The sequence below is a fragment of the Lepisosteus platostomus genome, chromosome 5 (genome assembly GCF_059453375.1).
Source record: "Lepisosteus platostomus isolate fLepPlt1 chromosome 5, fLepPlt1.hap1, whole genome shotgun sequence".
Classification (NCBI taxonomy): domain Eukaryota; kingdom Metazoa; phylum Chordata; class Actinopteri; order Semionotiformes; family Lepisosteidae; genus Lepisosteus; species Lepisosteus platostomus.
In genome coordinates, this window is record NC_142615.1 from 65,867,303 (window position 1) to 65,886,472 (window position 19,170).

The 19,170-nt window shown below is 40.9% G+C and overlaps 2 protein-coding genes and 2 non-coding genes across 5 annotated transcripts; 2 read left to right on the forward strand and 2 right to left on the reverse strand.

Annotated features, from left to right (window-relative positions):
- The first annotated feature begins 575 nt into the window (after positions 1-575).
- Positions 576-5,097, forward strand: LOC148671484 (uncharacterized). Of its 2 annotated transcripts, none has more exons than XM_088631778.1 (5): positions 576-1,982; positions 2,611-2,805; positions 2,910-3,129; positions 3,811-4,140; positions 4,328-5,097. In XM_088631778.1, the coding sequence occupies exons 4-5, from the start codon at positions 3,871-3,873 to the stop codon at positions 4,967-4,969; spliced, it is 912 nt and encodes a 303-aa protein (XP_088487904.1). In that variant the 5' UTR covers positions 576-1,982; positions 2,611-2,805; positions 2,910-3,129; positions 3,811-3,870; the 3' UTR covers positions 4,970-5,097. The 2 variants fall into 2 exon arrangements, with proteins under 2 accessions (XP_088487904.1, XP_088487905.1); XM_088631779.1 differs by having other exon boundaries at positions 577-1,982; positions 4,331-5,097.
- A 3,613-nt stretch (positions 5,098-8,710) lies between these two features.
- On the reverse strand, positions 8,711-8,804 carry trnai-uau (transfer RNA isoleucine (anticodon UAU)). Its single transcript has 2 exons — positions 8,767-8,804; positions 8,711-8,746 (listed from the first exon to the last, which is right to left on the reverse strand). It is a non-coding gene; the product is annotated as a tRNA-Ile (tRNA).
- An 807-nt stretch (positions 8,805-9,611) lies between these two features.
- Positions 9,612-9,683, forward strand: trnat-cgu (transfer RNA threonine (anticodon CGU)). The gene has a single exon. It is a non-coding gene; the product is annotated as a tRNA-Thr (tRNA).
- Positions 9,684-16,908: 7,225 nt separating this feature from the next.
- On the reverse strand, positions 16,909-18,960 carry LOC148671487 (uncharacterized). The gene is made up of 7 exons (XM_088631780.1): positions 18,829-18,960; positions 18,487-18,621; positions 18,236-18,370; positions 17,922-17,987; positions 17,369-17,460; positions 17,123-17,247; positions 16,909-17,021 (listed from the first exon to the last, which is right to left on the reverse strand). The coding sequence occupies exons 1-7, from the start codon at positions 18,907-18,909 to the stop codon at positions 16,909-16,911; spliced, it is 747 nt and encodes a 248-aa protein (XP_088487906.1). The 5' UTR covers positions 18,910-18,960.
- Between the last annotated feature and the right edge of the window lie 210 nt (positions 18,961-19,170).

Below are 19,170 nucleotides of genomic sequence, written 5' to 3' on the forward strand. Positions count from 1 at the left end.
TGTGTTTTGTTTTTGGGGATGTTATATCTGTAAGAAAAGCCCACCAGGCTCCGGACAGGAGTCTCCTCCAGCTCTGCTCTGTCAGAAAGAGCGCTGTGACGTCACAGACACCGGGCAGAGCGCCGGAATCAGAGAGCGAGACCGCGGGAGACGCGCAGAGCGCACGGAGGAGAGTTATTGATCACTTATCTATCGACAAGCAATTAATTCAACTAATAAAACGTAGAATAATCGATTAAGTTCACCGATTGGTGAGCACTGATTCTTTTCCCGTTCTTGATCCATTTTAAAATCTAGAAAAGAGTCAATATTTATTAATTAACATGCGTTTAGTGTTAATAATGTTCAATCTGAAATTAAAGAATGATTTGTTCAAATTATTATTTAGGAATTGTATCCTAGAGCTAGAAAATTATATTCAAAGTTAATAAATTTGTGTAAGTAACAGTTTAAATGCATTTTCAATTTGTTTACAAATCATAAGTATGGTAACCATGGCGACACGCGGCAGGTCACTGTTCTTGGCTAGATGTCTCGCCTTCGTCACAAAGTGTGGTGTGACGTCACGGACAGCAACTAATACTAATGCTAGTGTATTTATGTTAATATTAGTGAGAGTACAACTGGTAATTTTAATACTAATGCTAGTGTTCATGTGAGTATTAATGATGATAGCACTACTGATGATTTTAGTTTTAATGGTCATATTAATGTTAATATTAAATTTAATTATAGAGTTACTGTTACAGTATTAACAGTAGCAGTAGTGTTAGTTTTAGTGATAGCATTACTGTTATTATAAGTATAAGTGTTTGTAGAGTGTGTCTGTGAGTTTGTGGTGATTGTGAGTGTGTGGTGTTTGTCAGTGTGTGAATGTGTGTCTGTCAGTGTGATCTGTCTGTCATTGTGCAGGTGTGTGTCTGTTAGTGTGTGGGTGTGTGTCTGCAAGTGTGTGGTGTCTATCAGTGTGTATGTGTGTGTCTGTGAATGTGTGCGAGTACTGTATGTGTGTGAGTGTCTGATTGTGTGTATAAATGTGCGTGGTGCCTGTGAGTGTGTGTTGTGTCTATGTGTGTGTCTGTGAGTTTGTATCTGTGAGTGTGTGTAGTGTTTGTGTGAATGTGTGTGAGTGTGTGGTTGTGTGTCTGTCAGTTTGTCATAATGTGTGTGAATGTGTGGGTGTATATCGGTCAGTGTGTGTGAATGTGTGTGTAGGTGGGCTTGGGCTCCAATGCTGTGTCTGACAGAAGTGACCCATCAACAGGTGTTGAGGTCCAGAGTCGCTTGCAAATTTCTAGAGCACTTTATAACTTTCTAGAGTCCAGACCAACGAACAGAAATCTGTGAGTGCTGTGTTTTTATCACTATTAGCGTATGTGGTGTCTGTGGGTGTGTGGGTGTTTGTGAGTGTTTGATGTGTGTGGGTGTGTGTTCATGAGTATGTGTAGTGTCTGTGTGTCTATGTGAGTATTAATGATGATAGCACTACTGAATACTAGTATTCATGTGAGAATTATTGATGATAGAGCTACTTTTAATTTTAGTTTTAATGTTAGTATTCATGTTAATATTAGTGATAATCATAGTGTTAGTGTCAGAATATTAATACTCATTGTCATGTTAGTTCTTTTGATAGTATTACTGTTATTATTGGTATTATTAGTGTACTAATAAGTTTGTGTTATTGTTAGTAATAATGATACTGTAAGCCTTAATTGCAGTGTTACTGTTGTAATATTGGCAGTATTTGTGTAAGTGTTAGTTATAGTGTAACTATTGGTAAGAGTGTAGGTAAGGCCCTGGCTGCCCTGTGGTGGCTCGGGGAGGGCCTGTGGGTCGAACTGGAGGGGCTGCTCTAGGTTGAGGAGAGCCGGGTGCGGACCTGGGCTCAGAATGCGATGTCTTCCATCCAGCTGGACTGCCTGGAGTTGTACGATGAGGTCCTGGCCAAGTTTGGATTGGAGGCAGCATATGTGGGATTAGTGAGTCACTGAAACCCCTCCCCTTGTCCAGCTTACACTGTGGTATCGGGGCGGTACAGGGGCTGGGGTGACTCTCCTGACCCCTCAGCTTTCCAAGATATCTGCGTCACCCCACTCAACCTGGAAATCTCCCAGATCCAAGGGGAGAGAGACAGGAGCTGGGCTGGGACACCAGCCTGCTGTTATTTCAAGTGGGTGGCTGAAAAACACACCGCTTACAGATCAACACTAGGGGGCATCATAGAGTGGGTGGTGAGACTCTTGGTCATCGATGGCAACAGCGGGGTGACACCCCATCTCTCTATTGGCTCTATTAACAGTGGGGTGACCCCCCCCCCTCTCTTTTGGCTTTAGAGATATCACAGTTCCACCCCTAGGTTGCATCTCCTGTCTGGCGCTGTGGAGGTATGATGATGATGATTCACTGTCTTTGTTCTCTCTCTCTGGTAAAGGAGTTGGTACTGAGTTAGTGAAGTTTCACAAAGGATATGATAAGAAATTTTACCAAATCCCAAAATTAAAACAGTGAAGACAACAGACAACACAAGCTCATATAATGGAGGTTTGGTTTGACGACTGCAGACATGGTCAGGACATCTTGCCTGATTCTCTCTCCCCATTTTCCTAGGATTTTCCCTTCCAGGGCACAGGAATCATGAAGCATGACAACTACGAAGAGGTGGTGGAGACACTGAAGTCCTTCTTTGAAAACACGAAGGTCAGGTGTGAGTTCTCCGAGGTGAACAAGTGCTTCCACCAGGCTGCAGCCGACATTGACGTTGACCTCATCCTGCAGAAGTACCTGGGAGTCCCTGTAGCTGAGGTCTGTGAATAGCAGGTTTATTTTTTCTCTTTGTAGTAGTCTTAGGACAGTTTGACCTGTTGTGGGACTCGGCAGGAACAGAAAGGTCTTCTGTATGTCTTCAGTCTCCACAGCCCAGGAGACGCACGATCCAGGTGGGCGAGGCTGTTGAAGAAAACAAGCTGTCCATCCCTCCCTCTCCTGGATCTTGGCGCCCCTGGGCCCTCCCTCTTCGATCACCTGTGACCCCGCTGAGCTCAGAGAAACCCCTGTTGACTGCGCCATGCTGCCCCCATTAAGTTCCCTCCTCTAAGGAGTGTCAGAGCTCCTGAGCTTCCGGGACAGGTGAGAAGCAAACAGAACCTCTGTCCTTGTGTGGAGTTACCTGTACAGACTCTTATTGGACACACTGCATAGACTCACCTGTATGGACTCTATTTGGACACACTGTACAGACTCACCTGTACAGACTCTTATAGGACACACTGTATAGACTGTATAGACTGTACAGGCTTTTATTAGGACTCACTATATAAACAGACCTGTTTAGACTCTTATTAAACACACTGTATAGACTCACCCCTGTACAAACACTTAAAAAAACTGTACAGACACACTTGTCCAGGATCTTCTTGGACAAACTGTGCAGACTCACCTGGTGAAATTCAGTACATGTGGACCTTATAGTGCGTACAGAATTAGAAGTGAAGGGTGTCTCCATTACCAAGGTCTCCTGTGTGTCTTCAGCCTCCACAGCCCATTATCCAGGTGGACGAGGCTTTCAAAGAGAACCAGCTGTCCACCCCTTCCTTTCCTGGACCTCGGTGCCCCTGGGCCCTCCCTCTACACTCACCTGTGATGCCGCTGAGCTCATTAAACTCCCTGCCGACTGCTCCATGCTGCCCCCTCTGTCCTTGTGTAGAGTCAACTGTGCAGACTCTTATTACAGTCACAATGCATATACTGAGGGTATATTAAGACTAAGAAGAACTGACCCCAACAGCAAAGACCTGTGTCTGTCTTCAGTGTCCAAGTGCAAAGAGGCGTGCTTTCCAAGTCAGCCCTGAAAAAGATGAAGAGGACAACATGTCCACCTCTTCTAATCCTGACACTGACCAGCCCCAGGTCACTGCCTCACTGTCCAGCCAGCTGCCTGTCCCCAGACCCCTCCCTCACCTCTCTCCCATCACCTCCCAGGAGAAGGCTTGGGTGAAGAAGACTAAGAAAAAGAGGCAGAGGAATCAGGAGAGTCAGGAAGGTCCAAGTCCTGAAGACAGGCCTCCAGAGTTGCTGGAAGTCAGAACACAGGTGCTGAGACACCTAGAGGACCCTGTAGCTCCTGTGATTCTAGGAGAGGTGAGGAGTGAACCTTTACTATAGTGTCCAGTCAGTGGGTCTGTATTAACCCCTCTCTCTCTCAGTGCAGTGTTAATGTACTGGAGTGTCCAGTCAGTGTGTCTGTATTAACCCCTCTCTCTCAGTGCAGTGTTAATGTACTGGAGTGTCCAGTCAGTGTGTCTATATTAACTCCTCTCTCTCAAAGCAGGTCAGCTCCTCCCATTCCTTCACCAAGATGCTGTGCTGTTCCGGGGTCGATGAGGATAAGAGCAACACTACAGAGCTGAAGAGATGGAAGGAGCCGCAAGGGGGCAAAAGGACAGCGGCACCAGTGGAGAAAGTCAGGAATGTCCGGGATGGGAGACACCGGTCCCTGAACACCCAGGAGCGGGATAAGGAGAGGAGGCGGAAGCTGGAAGGGTGGTTGATGGACCGGAGACAGGAGGTGCAGGAGGAGAAGGAGAGGAGGAAGCTGGAGGAGGACAGGATGAAGGTGGAGGAGAAGAGGAGGAAGGAGAGAAGATGGGAGAAGGAGGGAGAGGACAGGAGGCAGATGCTGGAGAAGGAGAAGAGGAGACGGGAGAAGGAGGAGGAGCAGAGGAGGAAGACTGAGGAGAAGCAGGAGAGGAGACGCACCAAGGCAGCAGATGCAATTAGAAGGACCATGAACAAGGAGGAGCGGAGACGTGCCCAGGAGGCGGAGGAGAACAGGAGGGAGCAGCAGAAGCAGGAGGTGAGATGGGAGAAGAAGGAGCAGAAGAGGTGGAAGGCCTACGCTCGGGGGCTGGAGAAACGCCTGCAGCAGGTGGAGGAGAGGATGCAGAAGGAGAAGGAGGAATGGAGGTGAGCTCAGGAGGAGGAGAGGAGGAAGCAGCTGAAGGAGGGGAATAAGAAACGAGCAAAGGAGGAAAAGGAGAGAAGGAGATTTTGGGAAGAGGAGGAGAGGCAACAAGCAAAGGAGAAGAAGGAGAGGAGGAAACTGTTGGAGAAGCAGGAGAAGAAACAAGCAAAAGAGGAGAAGGAGAGGAGGAGAGTTTGTGAAAAGGAGGTAAAGAAATAGCTGAAGAAGGAGGAGGAAAGGAGGAGAGTTTTGGAGAAGCAACAATTGAAGGAGAAGATGGAGAGGTGGAGAGTTTTGGAAAAAGAGTGTGCCCCAGAGTCCAGACGCTGTCAGGTCAGTTATTATAAATAAGATGGAGTACACCCTGTACCAACCTGGACTAACCTTTGTCATTAGTTTCAACCTAATTTCACACCAGCAAATAAATACTGACTGGGAGAGAAGAGGTATCTGACAGGCCAATCTGTGTCAGAGCCATTACTGACCTGCTCGTCTGTTCACAGGGAGACTCCTCTCTGATGAGACGCCCTCTGGATACAGAGATCCAGGGGACATTGAGGGAGACCCCACTTCAGGTAAAGGGGACTACAGACAGGGGACTCAGTGTGGGTGAGGTTGTTCAGTGACACTGTGACTTGAGTCCACATCACTCCACTGTTTCCACACTGTCCTCAATGTCTGTATCTGCAGCTTGTGTTTTACAAAAGGGAGGCTTGAACATCCCATTTCTTTCTTCTTTCTACAATTTGATGTTTCAGAAATAAGAAATTAAACCATTCCTTGATGTAAATTCTGAATGTAACACTTTTGATGGGAACAATTTTTTATTAATTTTAATAGGTTTTTTGCAAGAAACTTTTTAGAACCATTTTATGTGCTTATAATGTCTAATTTATTATATTAAAACTATCAATTAAAAATGAAGGAGCTCTTGGCAACTCACAATGAAAATATCAACCCCAATGGAAAGGGAAACTTAAATGTTTGTTATCAATATGTATACATTGAACCACACAAAGGAGAAAAGCCACTGTGGACAAATCCAGGCACAACATGAGACATCCTGACTGTTATTTACATTTCCCTACAAATCAAGAGAAATTAAGGGTCCTCATCCTGCAAGAAAGGAACGGCTCGTTGAAATATACAGCATTGCTACCTCACTTAAAATTGCAGAAATATTAACTACAGATTGTTACAAAGGCGTCTGGGTTCAAATGACAGGAAAGATGAAAGTTCAAACAATTCACACTTTGACAGGTGTGACAAAATGACATTAGAAAACTTATGATCATGAAATTCACTTCCTAAAATGATATCACAATGTTTTTGGACTGTGGAAGGAAACTGCAGCACCTGGCGGAAACTCCAAGCAAACATGGGGAGAACATACAAACTCCACACAGATAGAACAACAGGTCAGGAAATAAACACAGGGCGCCAGCACTGCATGGCAGCAATGTTAACCACAGTTGCACCTGTAAAATAAGTATACTTCCAAAACAGCAGCAGATAGTGTAAAACTATATTTTATAAACTTTCAGTCTGGATCTTTAAAAATTCATATAATTTTTTGTCAGCTGAAAATGTTAGGCTGCCTTCTTTTAGGGGGGGGAAATAATTTTTCAAATTTACGTCGATATTAAAATAACATATTTCCACATATAAATACAATTATAATAAAATATACAAAAACAGCCTTATTTTCTTTAATGATATGAGTTCTACAATACTGATACAGTATTGTACAAAATGGTATGATCTGAAGAAACGCCAGAGCACAATGTATCAATTTGGGTGACACTAACAGAAGAGGGACACAACATGGAAATCCACAAGGTTGATTTTCAACAACAAAAATGTGCTTGAAAATAATTTGACAAGGAGGAAACCTTACATGCATGGATACCAGTATTTCCCCAGTAGGTTAAAATGCAGCAGGGAACAGTATAACAGAAGGTCAGTGTCACTTGATATTGCATCACAGAGGCTGATCTCTTCTTCATCATATCCACCACTTCCAGAAAGCCAGTACACATAATTGTGAGGGTTTAAATTCAGAAGGAAAAATAATTCTCTAAATTAAATTTTATGCTGCACAGAGAGCCTCACGTGTATGTGGCCAGGTAGCTCAGTTGGATCGATTGTCGTTCTAATAACTCCATGGTTGGGGGTTTGATCCCTTACAGCCCAGGAGATCTCCTTATCTTTTGCCAAAACCATTTGATCTTTCAGTCCATGGTGAAATATATTGTGTTGATAAGATGCCACAAACTGTAGACAAATGCTAGTGCTGCAGGTGAAGAGGAAAGCATTCAAAGATTTATGAGTTTCTTATGTGGAGCGAAAATAAAGTGTCACCATTTGCATATGTGAGGTTTCCAAGTCAGCTCTCTGTAAAGACGCTCAAATCCAGCCTGTTAAGTAAAAAATATTTTAGCTGGGGATCCTCAAATCAGGCGTGTAGAAAAGAGCACCGCTAAACAACATGGGGAGTACAGAACATGTGATAAAAGTGTTCTTTAAACAAAAAGTGAAGATAGTGAATTTGTCTTTCACTTAGACGTTCATCGAAAGCTCAGTAAACGATAAAGCGTGTTTACTGAGCGAGAGACTCGTGTTCTGAATTCTCATCAGATTAACCGGTAATACAGCTACTAATAAAGGTTTACATTGATCTTAATTATTAATAAATTACACTTTTATTAATAAAGACATGTATTGATCAAATTCATTGTGAATAGTTGTGGTGTCTAGAAAACAATTTTAGCTAAATATTTCAAGCGAGTGGTGAATACTGTATGTTCGTTACTTTGTGACCATATTATTTCCACTACATTCAGAACAGTTCAAAAGCTATCAATTGTTCCACTACTGAGTTACTTAAACCCTTTGAAGAGGTGGTTTAAGTTAGTCTCCTACATCAGTAAGATCTAATGGGCAGCAGATGTTATTTTAGGTTTGTTGCAATTGAGAACAAATGTCAGCAGCCAGGTTCGTAGCAATGACCCGTTGTAGGAACATTGCCAATCAGCCACAAGAAAAAAAAACATAATTTGTGCCTTTATTAAAAAAAAAAGGAAAAACAGAGTAGTAGTTTATGTGGTAATTTCAGGTACAATGTAAGAACTTAAGTTAACTAGTCCCACAGTAATGCGTGGGGTCCTATCAATAGAAAAAAAAAATACTTGTAACCCAAAAACACAACAACCACAATGCGAGAAGCCTTCCGGGAACCTAGGTAAATCACTGTAGTAGTCTAACGACTACAGAAAATAAAATTAAAAAATACTTAACGGAACAACTTCAAAACAAAAATAACATTAAAAACAAATCTGGGAAACAACAAAAACAGAATCTAATGCGAGAGCTTTTTCAAGTCTTTGGTACCCCATCGTGCTCCCTTAGTCCCAGTAGGCCTCTCGTCTAAGAAGATATCTCTCATCTATCTGTGTAGAGATTAACAGAGGGTCCACAGCTGATGAAATTAAGTAGTGACCTGCATCAGCTGCAAATGAAAAAGTATAGGTTTATTCCATGCTGAAAAGAGAAGGAAACACAACGTGGACCCTTCTTCGGGTGTGACGTGGAATAAACCTTTACCTGTTCCTTTGATGTTAATTTAGACCGGATCTCCAGCAAATACCTAACAGGCTACAATCCCGTTAGATAAGGTGTTAAGGACGACCTATAAGTAGCAGTATCTAAAGTGGACAGTTGCTTTCAGTAGCTAAAGACAGGCTACACTGCTCCAGGTGAGACTTGAACTCACAACCTCGGCATGACTCCGCTGTGCACTGCTGTATAAGTACCGCGCGCTGACCGATTGCGCTACTGGAGCCGCGTAGACTACTTTCCCTTCACACACTGACGTTGCACAAACACAGGGTGAAAACGATTTCGGCATGTTTTCCGTCTCTCCGTGGGAGAAAGGGACAGTAAAAGAGCGAGGAAACTACAAGGGAAGAAAATGAAAAAATAGTGCTCACTGCAAAAGAGGGAGGAGAGAGATGGTCAGACACGTAAATCAGCCCGGCGGATTTACACTACAAATTTGTCATTTGTAGTGACATTTATGAGTCTTCATGTGTCTGAAACTGTCCAGTTTGTATTTTCGTTTAAAAAATCCAGTAAACTTGAATAAGACAAGAAGGCACACACTGCACATCTGCGGAACATCACGTCCGATGTTTACAGTGACATCAGAGATTGAAAGCGAAGTCGTTTTTTATTAAAGGTTCAAGGAAATCTGAATATGTTTGCTAGACGTATTTCAGAATCACAGTGAAATGTAGTACGATTGCTGCACAGATCTGCAGTCTGCAATTAGAATACGGTTTGTGCGTTGTATAAAATATGCCATTCAAAACTTTTCTAAAACTGCAGAGATACATTTCGGAATGCGTCTTCCTGTAAAAATAAAATATCTATTTTATTTGACGGGCGCTATAAGCAGAGTCTGAAGCCAGCTCCACAGAAGAACTATATTCAGTGGGCCAAAAAAGTGAGTATTTCACTAAGTGAACAATTACTGTACATCATAATCATATTTGCTTTACTTCTCCTGCCATTGCAATTTGTGCACAAAGATTTTTTTTATTGATTTTCAAAATGTATTAGCCTTGATGGGAAAGAAAATTGAGCTGTGGGCGTGGTGGCCAAGTGGTAAGGCGTCGGTCTCGTAAACCGAAGAGCGCGGGTTCAAACCCCGTCCGTGCCTGGTTTGCTTACCACGACATACCTTTATCTAAATCGTCAATTGTCTTGCAATGTAGAAATCTCTGTAAAAATAAGAAAAGAAAAGTAGGTAATGATCCTTTGACAAAGTAACGGGCATCCTCCACTGCTTGTCAGGATGGCTGAGTGGTCTTAGGTAGGTGCCAGGCTCAAGAACTCAATCGTGTGTAGTGACAGTTGTTATTCACAACCCGGATTTCTATGGAAGCCCGTTTCCGCCAGGGAGTAAAAAAAACGAGCTATGGTATCTCAGAATTGCGACTTAGTAACTCAGAATTCCTACTTTATATCTCACATTTGCGACTTCGAAATAGCCCATATTTCAATGTCTGTCCTTTTGTTATTGTAACGGATTCGGGTTCTAGGGCTTGTGCCCTCGCAGCTCCCACCCTAGTTCGTGCCTTACTGCATTGGCTCGAACCCAGGTCTTGCCAGCTGAGCTAAAGAAGACCTTTTTTAAGTAAATGAGATACCATAGCGCGTTTTTTTAACTCCCTGGCGGAAACGGGCTTCCATAGATTTCCCTTCATGTTCATTAAGATGTGTAATTTGTATGTTTCTTCAAAGTTCTGTCAATTAACAGTGGAGAGCTAGCCGATGTACGTTTTCATGAAAACTCTCTTTAAGACGATTACAAGTATCTTGAGCAATTCTGCGTCATATTAAAAAAAAAAAAGTTTAGCTCAAGATGCAACAGGAGTATAAATTAATTCTCCCGCCCTACATTCCAAGATATGGAATATTATTTTTCTTGAAGTTTCTGATGTTGGTCGTTATTGGAAATTGCCCGGTGATATCGACTCAGGTAGTCAGTTGTTACGTGCTGTAATTCGATACATTCGATAAATGCAAAGCATTTGTATTCCCTCAAATTATTAATAAGGTCAATGATGTATTAAACATTACATGCCATTTTTTCTCTAGATGATGCTCACGATGGAACAGTGAGAAAGGCGTGCCTAGATGTGCTTGAACCAGCACCTTACTATCATTTTAGTCCGGACCTGACCGCACTGAGCAATGGTACGACAGAGACTCCAACGGGTGGTTTTCTCCATTTACAGTTTTTGGGAAAAAAAATAATCTGCACTTTTAAGCAAGTATTTTATTTCAAATTTTGCAAAGTGTAAGTTTTTCTTGAAAAACGTTGTTTCAGAAAGAAACTGAGTTGACGGGAGTAGCCCTGTCAGTAGAATATTGAACTTTTCATCTCAGCTAGTTCTTCTGTGGAGCAGGCTTCAGAACTCTACGTACAACGCCTTTGATGTCATTTTAGTTTTACAGCAGCCGCATCCGGAAAGTTTTTTTTTTTACTTTTTATTTGAACAACAAAATAGATTCAATATAAACAAGAGCACTTATAACATCAGTAGAATCGTCAGGGGTACATAAAATAATACAATTACACTTTCTGAAAACGATTAAACTAGGTAAATCAAGATAAGGTCCGCACAGCTTTAATGTTCTTACATTTCGAAAGAGTCTGTAATTACCCCTTTTCGTCTATTTTGAACTATTCAAACTTAGGACTCGTACCAGACCATTTCACTCTACGTACAGTATATCTCATTTCGTAATGAAAATGTATTTCCTGTCTTAGAAATGCTCTGGACGGTATGTCTTACACAACGCACCTAAAGTATTCTAATCGTGGACTGCAGATCTGTGATATAGTCGAATTCGAGGGATCCAGCAATCGTACTGGATTTGACTGGGATTCTGAAATGTCTCTTGCAAAGGTATTTGGGTTTGCTTGAACCTTAAATAAAAAAGTGATCTGAGACTTCCTAGCTTCCAGTCTATAAACTCACTGTAACTAAACTAGGATGTGATGTTTCGCAGATGTGCAGTGTGCCTTTACGCTTGGCATGTTCAAGACTATTCGTTGCTTGAGCTCCTCACTGCGTGTCCTGTACTGTATTGTGATTTCGTTGAGATTATCTACGAGGAGTACAGCGACTAGAACGCCTTGAAATTTTTTCAGTATACAAAAGAAAACTAAAGCACATACAAAGTAACTAACATTTCCTATATGTAGATTTTCTGATTATGTCTCTACTTTACTTAAATTCCTTAGTGACAGGAAATTCTTTCTGATATTTGTTCTGGCGCGGTTATTGATCCCATACTAAAGATTATTTTTATAAAGAACATGTCACCTGCAAACTGGTATCGGGAAAGTTTTATAATATTACTTTTTATTTTAAAAAAGTAAATTTATCATAACCTATATGATTTCTTACCAGCGTGGAGCTCGAATTCACAACCCCGAGATCAAGTGTTCGGTACTAGTTGCGCCACAGAAAATTGAAATCTCTTATTTATATTAAATACTGCGGCTCCTGTCCTTTTCTTCTCGTCAGAGAAGAGGTCGGTCTGGTCTCCAGTTTACCAACGATAAGCTCAGGCAGTGCTCCTTTGTAAAGCAGTGTTGGTTCACATTGCTTATATGGGGCAACACATCAACTCGATGATCGTTCGCTGTACACGAATGCCCCCCTTCACTGAATTAATATAGACGAAGGAAACTCTCTTGTCTTGGGCTGCTGTCACCCGGATTCAAAGCGCGGGTATTGCGGTCACAGCACAAAGTACTGACCACTATACCATCGCGGTGAGCTGGGACAGACTATCCTTAATTTTATTCAAATGCTCACAGTGTCTTTAATCTGATGGATTCATATACCGTGCTCAGGAGAAAGTCACAAACCTGTCATCTACACACTGTTCCCAGAGCTGGATAGGTTATTCCAGATTCTACAGCTCTCTAGCAATAGTGGAAATCAGGCTACAGAAATGGAGAAAATCTCTTCAAAATGTGGAAATATAATCCCGAGACAAGTCCTTTCTAAAAGGTAAACTCTGCTTGCAAATCACCCCTCCCCACATCGCGCGGTGTAGCGGTTATAACCTTCTATTAACACACCAAAGGGCTTCAGTGAGAAAGCGGGCAGAAACAAAGCGATCTCTTTCATTTTTACGTTTTGCACGCCTGACGGGGTTTTACGGTGCTCTTTTCTACACTGAACTGATCATTTGGACATCGTAAGGCAAGAGAGACACATTTCTGTGTAATCAGGAAACCAGGAATCCTAACCGTTAGCCCGTTAGTGCCACAGAGAAAAAAAAACGTTTCAACGAGATAAAATTGCAGGATAAACACATTTTTTTCTTTTTCGTAGCGTTTGTGTTTTGTTTGATTAAGCGAATTTTATACACTTTATTTCTGACACATGACTTAAAAGGCTGGTAGAGTATATTTAATACAAGAGCGCTGAACAACAATTTTCATCTACCGTATTGTAATGTTTTTTTTTTAAAAAGCAAGTTAAATGGATATATAGTAAATGTTTTTCTTTCATATAATAGTGTTTATGGTCTGAAAAACGTCATTCATTATTTAACGGACATTTGGTATAATTAAAAAAAAAACTAATTCACGAATGTTAACATTTTTTACAATAACGTGTTCTATTGTGATCTTGCGCCCCATGCAGCAATATCACCAGACAGTTTAATGGTCTGTCGTCCTTTTACAGTTCTGGGTTTTATTCTGTCTTCAGATGCACCAGATGTATTTTTAAAATACGTAAATAACAATTCTGGTGCAGCGAGGCATTCTGATTAATTCAGATTCACTCTTCACGTGTGTTATAGATATCATCTAATGTCTTTGTATCCACGCAAAACCTCGCATGAAAGTGAAGTTGATAAACTTTGCTTGTGACATATTTAACAAGGCACAGTGCCAAACTATTAAAATACATCAGAAAAGTACCCGATACATAATTTATGTATTTGAAACGAACGGATGGGAGACTTTAATATGGCGTTCTGGAAATTCAATTTTAGGAGTTTTCGGAAGTCTGGACCCAGATATACAGTGAGGGAGGAGTGCTTGACTTCCTGCTTTCAGCTCGTGCATTGTTTCTACTTGTGACCACCAACAGAGAGAGCTTTACCGGTTCACAGAAACGTCCCGGGAGTTTTCTGGGTTAAGAGGGAAGAATAAATGTAATAAATGGAGATGTTATTGCCGCTGGGGAGTATGAAGGCGGTTTAGCGAGGCGGTGGTGTGTAGAGGGAGGAGACGCGCATTCCGCACGGGCAGCGCAGAGCAATGAGTCGCACCTGCTGCGCGTTGAGTCCTGTCCTATATAACCGCTGAGCCCGGACACACACAGCCACTTCAGCCAGTGCTGGGGGGTTTAAAAAGGGTAGTATTTTTTAATAATACTTCAGAAGGTGCAGGAACTGGCTCTTTTGCTCAGTTGAGGCTATAGGAATCCATGTTTTTTTTTTTTCAGGCTGTCGGGAGTAGAGTTTATTATTATTATTTTTTTCTCAGACTAAACAGTATCAGTGGGCTGAATTTCAGTTAAACGCCTGGTTTAAAAAGATCAAGAATGAGTTAGGGAAGACAGAGGTGGAGACTAATGGAAGTTATGAAAGCCATGAATGGGTTGTCTCTGCTTGAGCTTGATTTAGACCTTAGTAGGGCAAAGTCTAGGGGTTAATTTCAACAAACTGGAAGTGAAATATTGACAGGAGATCAACCTGTGTTTAGTACGCAGCTGTGGTCTGAAGTTGTGCTGCACCTTAAATCCAATTGCAACGAACATTGCTGCTGTGCTTAGTCCGCAGCACCGTACTAAACCTGTTCTCAATTGCAACGAACACAAAGCAATAGTTGTTGCCCCCTAGAAGTGACTAGTGAGTTATTTTAAACCACCTCTTAATATGGCTTGAGCAACTTAATACCGTAGTTGGTGTAACGAAGAATTGCATTAGAAGGCTCCAGAATATAGTGAAAATAATAGTTACCACGTACTGAATTTATGCATCCGTTGCTTGAAAATTTTTTAATATTTAATTAAAATTGCTTAACACTCATACCACATTTATTCATAATGAAGTTGATTAATGTGTGTATTTACAAAAGTGACATTTACTGATTATGTTGAATGTTAATCATCCAAAGAGTATAAATGGGTCACAGATCAAGATCTAGGTATTTGCAGAATTTGTCAAATCTCTCTTGATCAAACTCTTTTTTTCTTACTTTGTGTTTTTATAGCAAGACATTATATTGTTTCTGTGCTAAGTGGCAAGCTCTTTTAGGTGTTCATGGTCGTATCTTTGTTTCTATATTATTGGAAAGAAACCTAGTAATTGATTTGATGCATCCATATCTAATCATCAATCTGATACACAGTAATTCTATCTTTGAGATGCCTGTGTCATGTAATAAATTGCACAGATCATCAATAATCTTTTATGCCTTTTTATGCCTTCTTTGGAGTGTTTTTTGAAAAGGTATCTCTAATTTATAGAACCATTAATGCCAGAAGATAACCCTGAAATCCAAACTTCCTAACAATAACAAACAATTATAACATCCACTGAAATATGTCATCCTATGTTTTTGTTGAATCTAAAACTACATGTCCTGCTTAAAAAACCCTTTCATAGTGATAGTTTGCATGCAGAGCATACTCACCAAACTGGGGTTGGCAAAATGTACATATCCATGTTACTTCATTCTTTGCGCTTTCATACTCTTCTTTTGAGATGCACAATTCATGGAACCAGTTTTCACAACTGTCACCCTGGACCTACACAGAGTAAACCTTATATTAGTTCAGCTATCACATTTCATTGGCATGTTTTGTTATTATGTGCATACATTACACATAATAATGTTACGACCCCAAGTATCTAGGGGTAAAGGGGTGTAACATTTAGAATAATTCTTTTGGAAGCAGGTGGGTTCCAAAGTGACTAGGAAGCACGATAACAAAGGTGGGTGTAAAAGTGATGATTTTAAGTTAAATAAGTGACTGGTAAGACACGATAACACACAGGGGTAAGGGAACTAGAGTGGTGCCAAAGAAAAGAAAATAACCAAACAAAATGGAGCTGGCTAAAAAAAGTGAGGGAAAGCTAACCTGACTGCAAAAGAAAACCCGAAACACACGGTCTTCTGCGTCTTCAACACCCTAGCTAACCTCCCCTGACTACTCAAAACCATACAAGAAAAATGGCACTCACCTGTACTTAACTAGTGTTACTAATACAAAATCAATTAAGTGTGTAGAATGTACCCAACAACCTGAACTAACCTTATACACAAACGTTTACACAAAAACAAAAGTGAACTAGGAATACAAATAAGGGAAAACGAGAGTAATCGACAGGAACAGGGTACAAAAGAACACAAAGGTTGAACATGTAACACGTTAGGGCAAGGTAATGGCAAAACAAGGACAAACACAAACAAACGAAAGTACAAAGAAATGAACAGAAAACAACAAACCAACAAAGCCGAAACAAAGCGATAACCACAATTAAATGAAGCAAAGCAAAACCAAGCAGGACCAAAGTCAAATGAAAGGCTCTTCCTTCAGAAAACCTCCATGTTATATAGTGAATAAGATGCACTCTGGCTGAGAAGCTAATTGATCATGATGTCATACGGAACAGTGGTGTAATGGTGGGCCAATGGGGGCTTATGGGGGAGGAAGAACAATCAAAGGATCAGCAGTGTGGAACATTAAAAAAACACAGACCACACACTGGGAAGTAACAATTACACATACAGATAGAGATGATGTTCACTTTCCCAGTTTGTCTGCCGCACCAGTGTTTCTCCACACATCAGACACATGTCCTGGAGAGGAGCTATAACAAACATGCCAAATAGATTGATTTCTCCAATGTTGTTATCTACAGAACATTGTTGCATAATTGAAGACAGTTTGATAGAGAGCTTTTCCTGATTAGGTGTTCTACTGCTTCTTAAACCGGACATTGTCATGTCTCAGAATACTCCTGTCAACACCTGTTACCCTTTTTTGGGTCAGCGTGTGTTGCTATGACTTTAAGGGGGCACATGATAACACAGCCATGTTCAACCAGTTTGTTTCACTATGGGCAATCAAGACCCACACTTTTCCCAGACTATGGTTGTGTCAACCACGACGAAGGCCAAAGTGTCATTGAATTTTAACTGTGCGAAATGTGATTTAATTAACTTTTCATCTCTGTGTTATATAGTACAAAAAGAGTACCCAAATGAGTTCTGCATATAAATAAATCGAGAATCTTTTTTCATTCAGACTTGTTACATAGACAGAACATGCTTCAGGAAAACAACATACACCAATAAACGCAGGCAATGATGATCAAATGGTACAATACCTGAAGCTTCAAGAATTCTGATTGACAGGTCTTCCCGCAACTTTCTTATTTCTTTGGCGCTGCTGTTCATCTCGATGTATGTTGGAATATCCGGGAAATTGTTCACGATGTCTGCGCCCATCTAACAGACAAAGGTTTGTCACAATTATTATTTCCCTAAAAATATCTCATACAATAGTTTTGAGACAGTCCAAAATTTCTGCATGGAAAGGTTATGCTGACCTGCATCAAAAAGACCCCACAGCTTGAGGCATCTGCTTGCTTGGTGTGACCAATCACGCTTGGGTGCCAGATGATATTCAACCAGTCTTCTTTTCCTAGGACGTTCCTTCGCATCTTGAAAGTCCCTGTGAATCAAAATAATAGGTTATTGATAAATGAGGACATATTTGTCATGCTGAATTTGAATGTGAAATGCATGTGTGCCCGTGCAGAGTTTCACCACGAAACCAATGCTTGATTTCTTACCTGAACCTTTTTGCCGCTGCAGTGGAGTCTCCCATCTCGTCACTCCCCATAGGGTCGACCACAAAGACTTTCTGGGATGGAGCATACAGATACTGCAAGAAACAAAGGGCCCATCATCAGACATGAAGTTGCATTTAATGTGGGGCCAGACACACAGGCAGTTTCAGGAGTTTAATGTTGTGGAAACAAAAGTTTTTGGTATTTAAATATTTTATTTATATTTATATTATTTAACGTAATATTTTGCAAACCTCAGCAAAGACAGTCAGGAAATGACCTAACAGTACTTTTTTTTTCCTACATGACACTTTGACCTGCTTGGTTGTCTGTTCATTACACAGCAGTATTCACAATAATATTTTAGGAAAAGTGCACTGTCACTATTGCCTTGGATACTCACTATCCATGTCTGCCTTTTTTAACAGGAGAGGAACCAATATATTGTGACTTTGTAATTTTTTTAGATGCAAAAGGGATAATCACTTGAACTGTGTAATGGTTCCAAGTGTAATTATAAACCTACGCTGTTTTGGATTACCTGCACCACACTTACCAACAATTTCCAGTGGACACCAGTGTTAAAAAAGCTAATAATGGCTTCATAGTTTTCAAAGTTGACCTGTAATGAAAAGAATGACAAGATTAGTACAACAGGCTGCCTCACAGGGATGGTGTGCTACCTTTGAATTTTGATTTCTGACTATAAAGGTAGTTTCTTTAGGCAGCACCATGGGCACAGTTGTGACGTGTTTTGATTGCTTGTAGCTCTCCTTGTTTCTCTATTGATAAAACAATCATCAGTTAGTGAAAAACCATGTTTGCCCCTCACTAATGTAACCCATCAACATTTGTGTTTGATGTCCTTACCTTGGACAAACGTTGTCTAGCCATGCGCTCTCTATTCCCACTCATGATTACACCAGTTGTGTAGTGCTTCATTAGGAAAACCTTCTTCCCCAAGTCCATGGATTCTTTCGCTACTTGAAAGTAACACTCAATGGTCTTATGGAAAAAGCAAACACAATTGAAGAAGATGTGATTTCACGCACTCACACATTTGATTACACAAAAGCTCAGAAACCTTAACAAATGCATGCAATCAAACACTTTCATCTTACCTCGCCTATGAGCCACTCATCTGGTTTCAGAGACACAAACTCCGAGTGTCTGAGAATATATGTGTCTGCACTGTGCATGGATGGCAAAACTGCAACCACTAATTCACTAGGATTGATGTTCCAAAGGGCGTGAACCTAAAAAAGATTTACCAAGCCAAAAGCATACACAAGAGATCACTGGAGCTAACATAATGAAAATTGCGATTACACACCACTGTCAACAAGTATAACAAGTTAGAGAGAAACAACAAAGAACACCTACAGTAGTAGAAGATGACATTCATAAGCTCTGAAAAAGAAGTGAATGTCCACACAGAGAAATATTTGAAATACAAATCCTACCTTCTTTCTGAAATCTGTTTTCTCTTTTATAAGTTTTGAGATGGGGCGTGCATCACAGTGTGGTGTGATCACTTCAGTCATGCCCACGGCAGCTTGCTTGGGTGACACTTTCCCTTCTTCTTTGTGCTGCCATTCTTTACATTATGTGGTTCCTGCTTTCCCCTGCTGTACTTGCAGGCTGTTGTTGTCATCTGGCGATTTTTCACTTGTTTCAATATTTCTATTGCTAACTTTTTTTTCCTGTTTTCTCATTTTTTGGGGGATTGGAATTTTCTGTGGTGCACTGTAGAATTTATTTTTTGTTTCTTTGCCTACACCTGGTGCTCTCTTTGCCCATTGTTC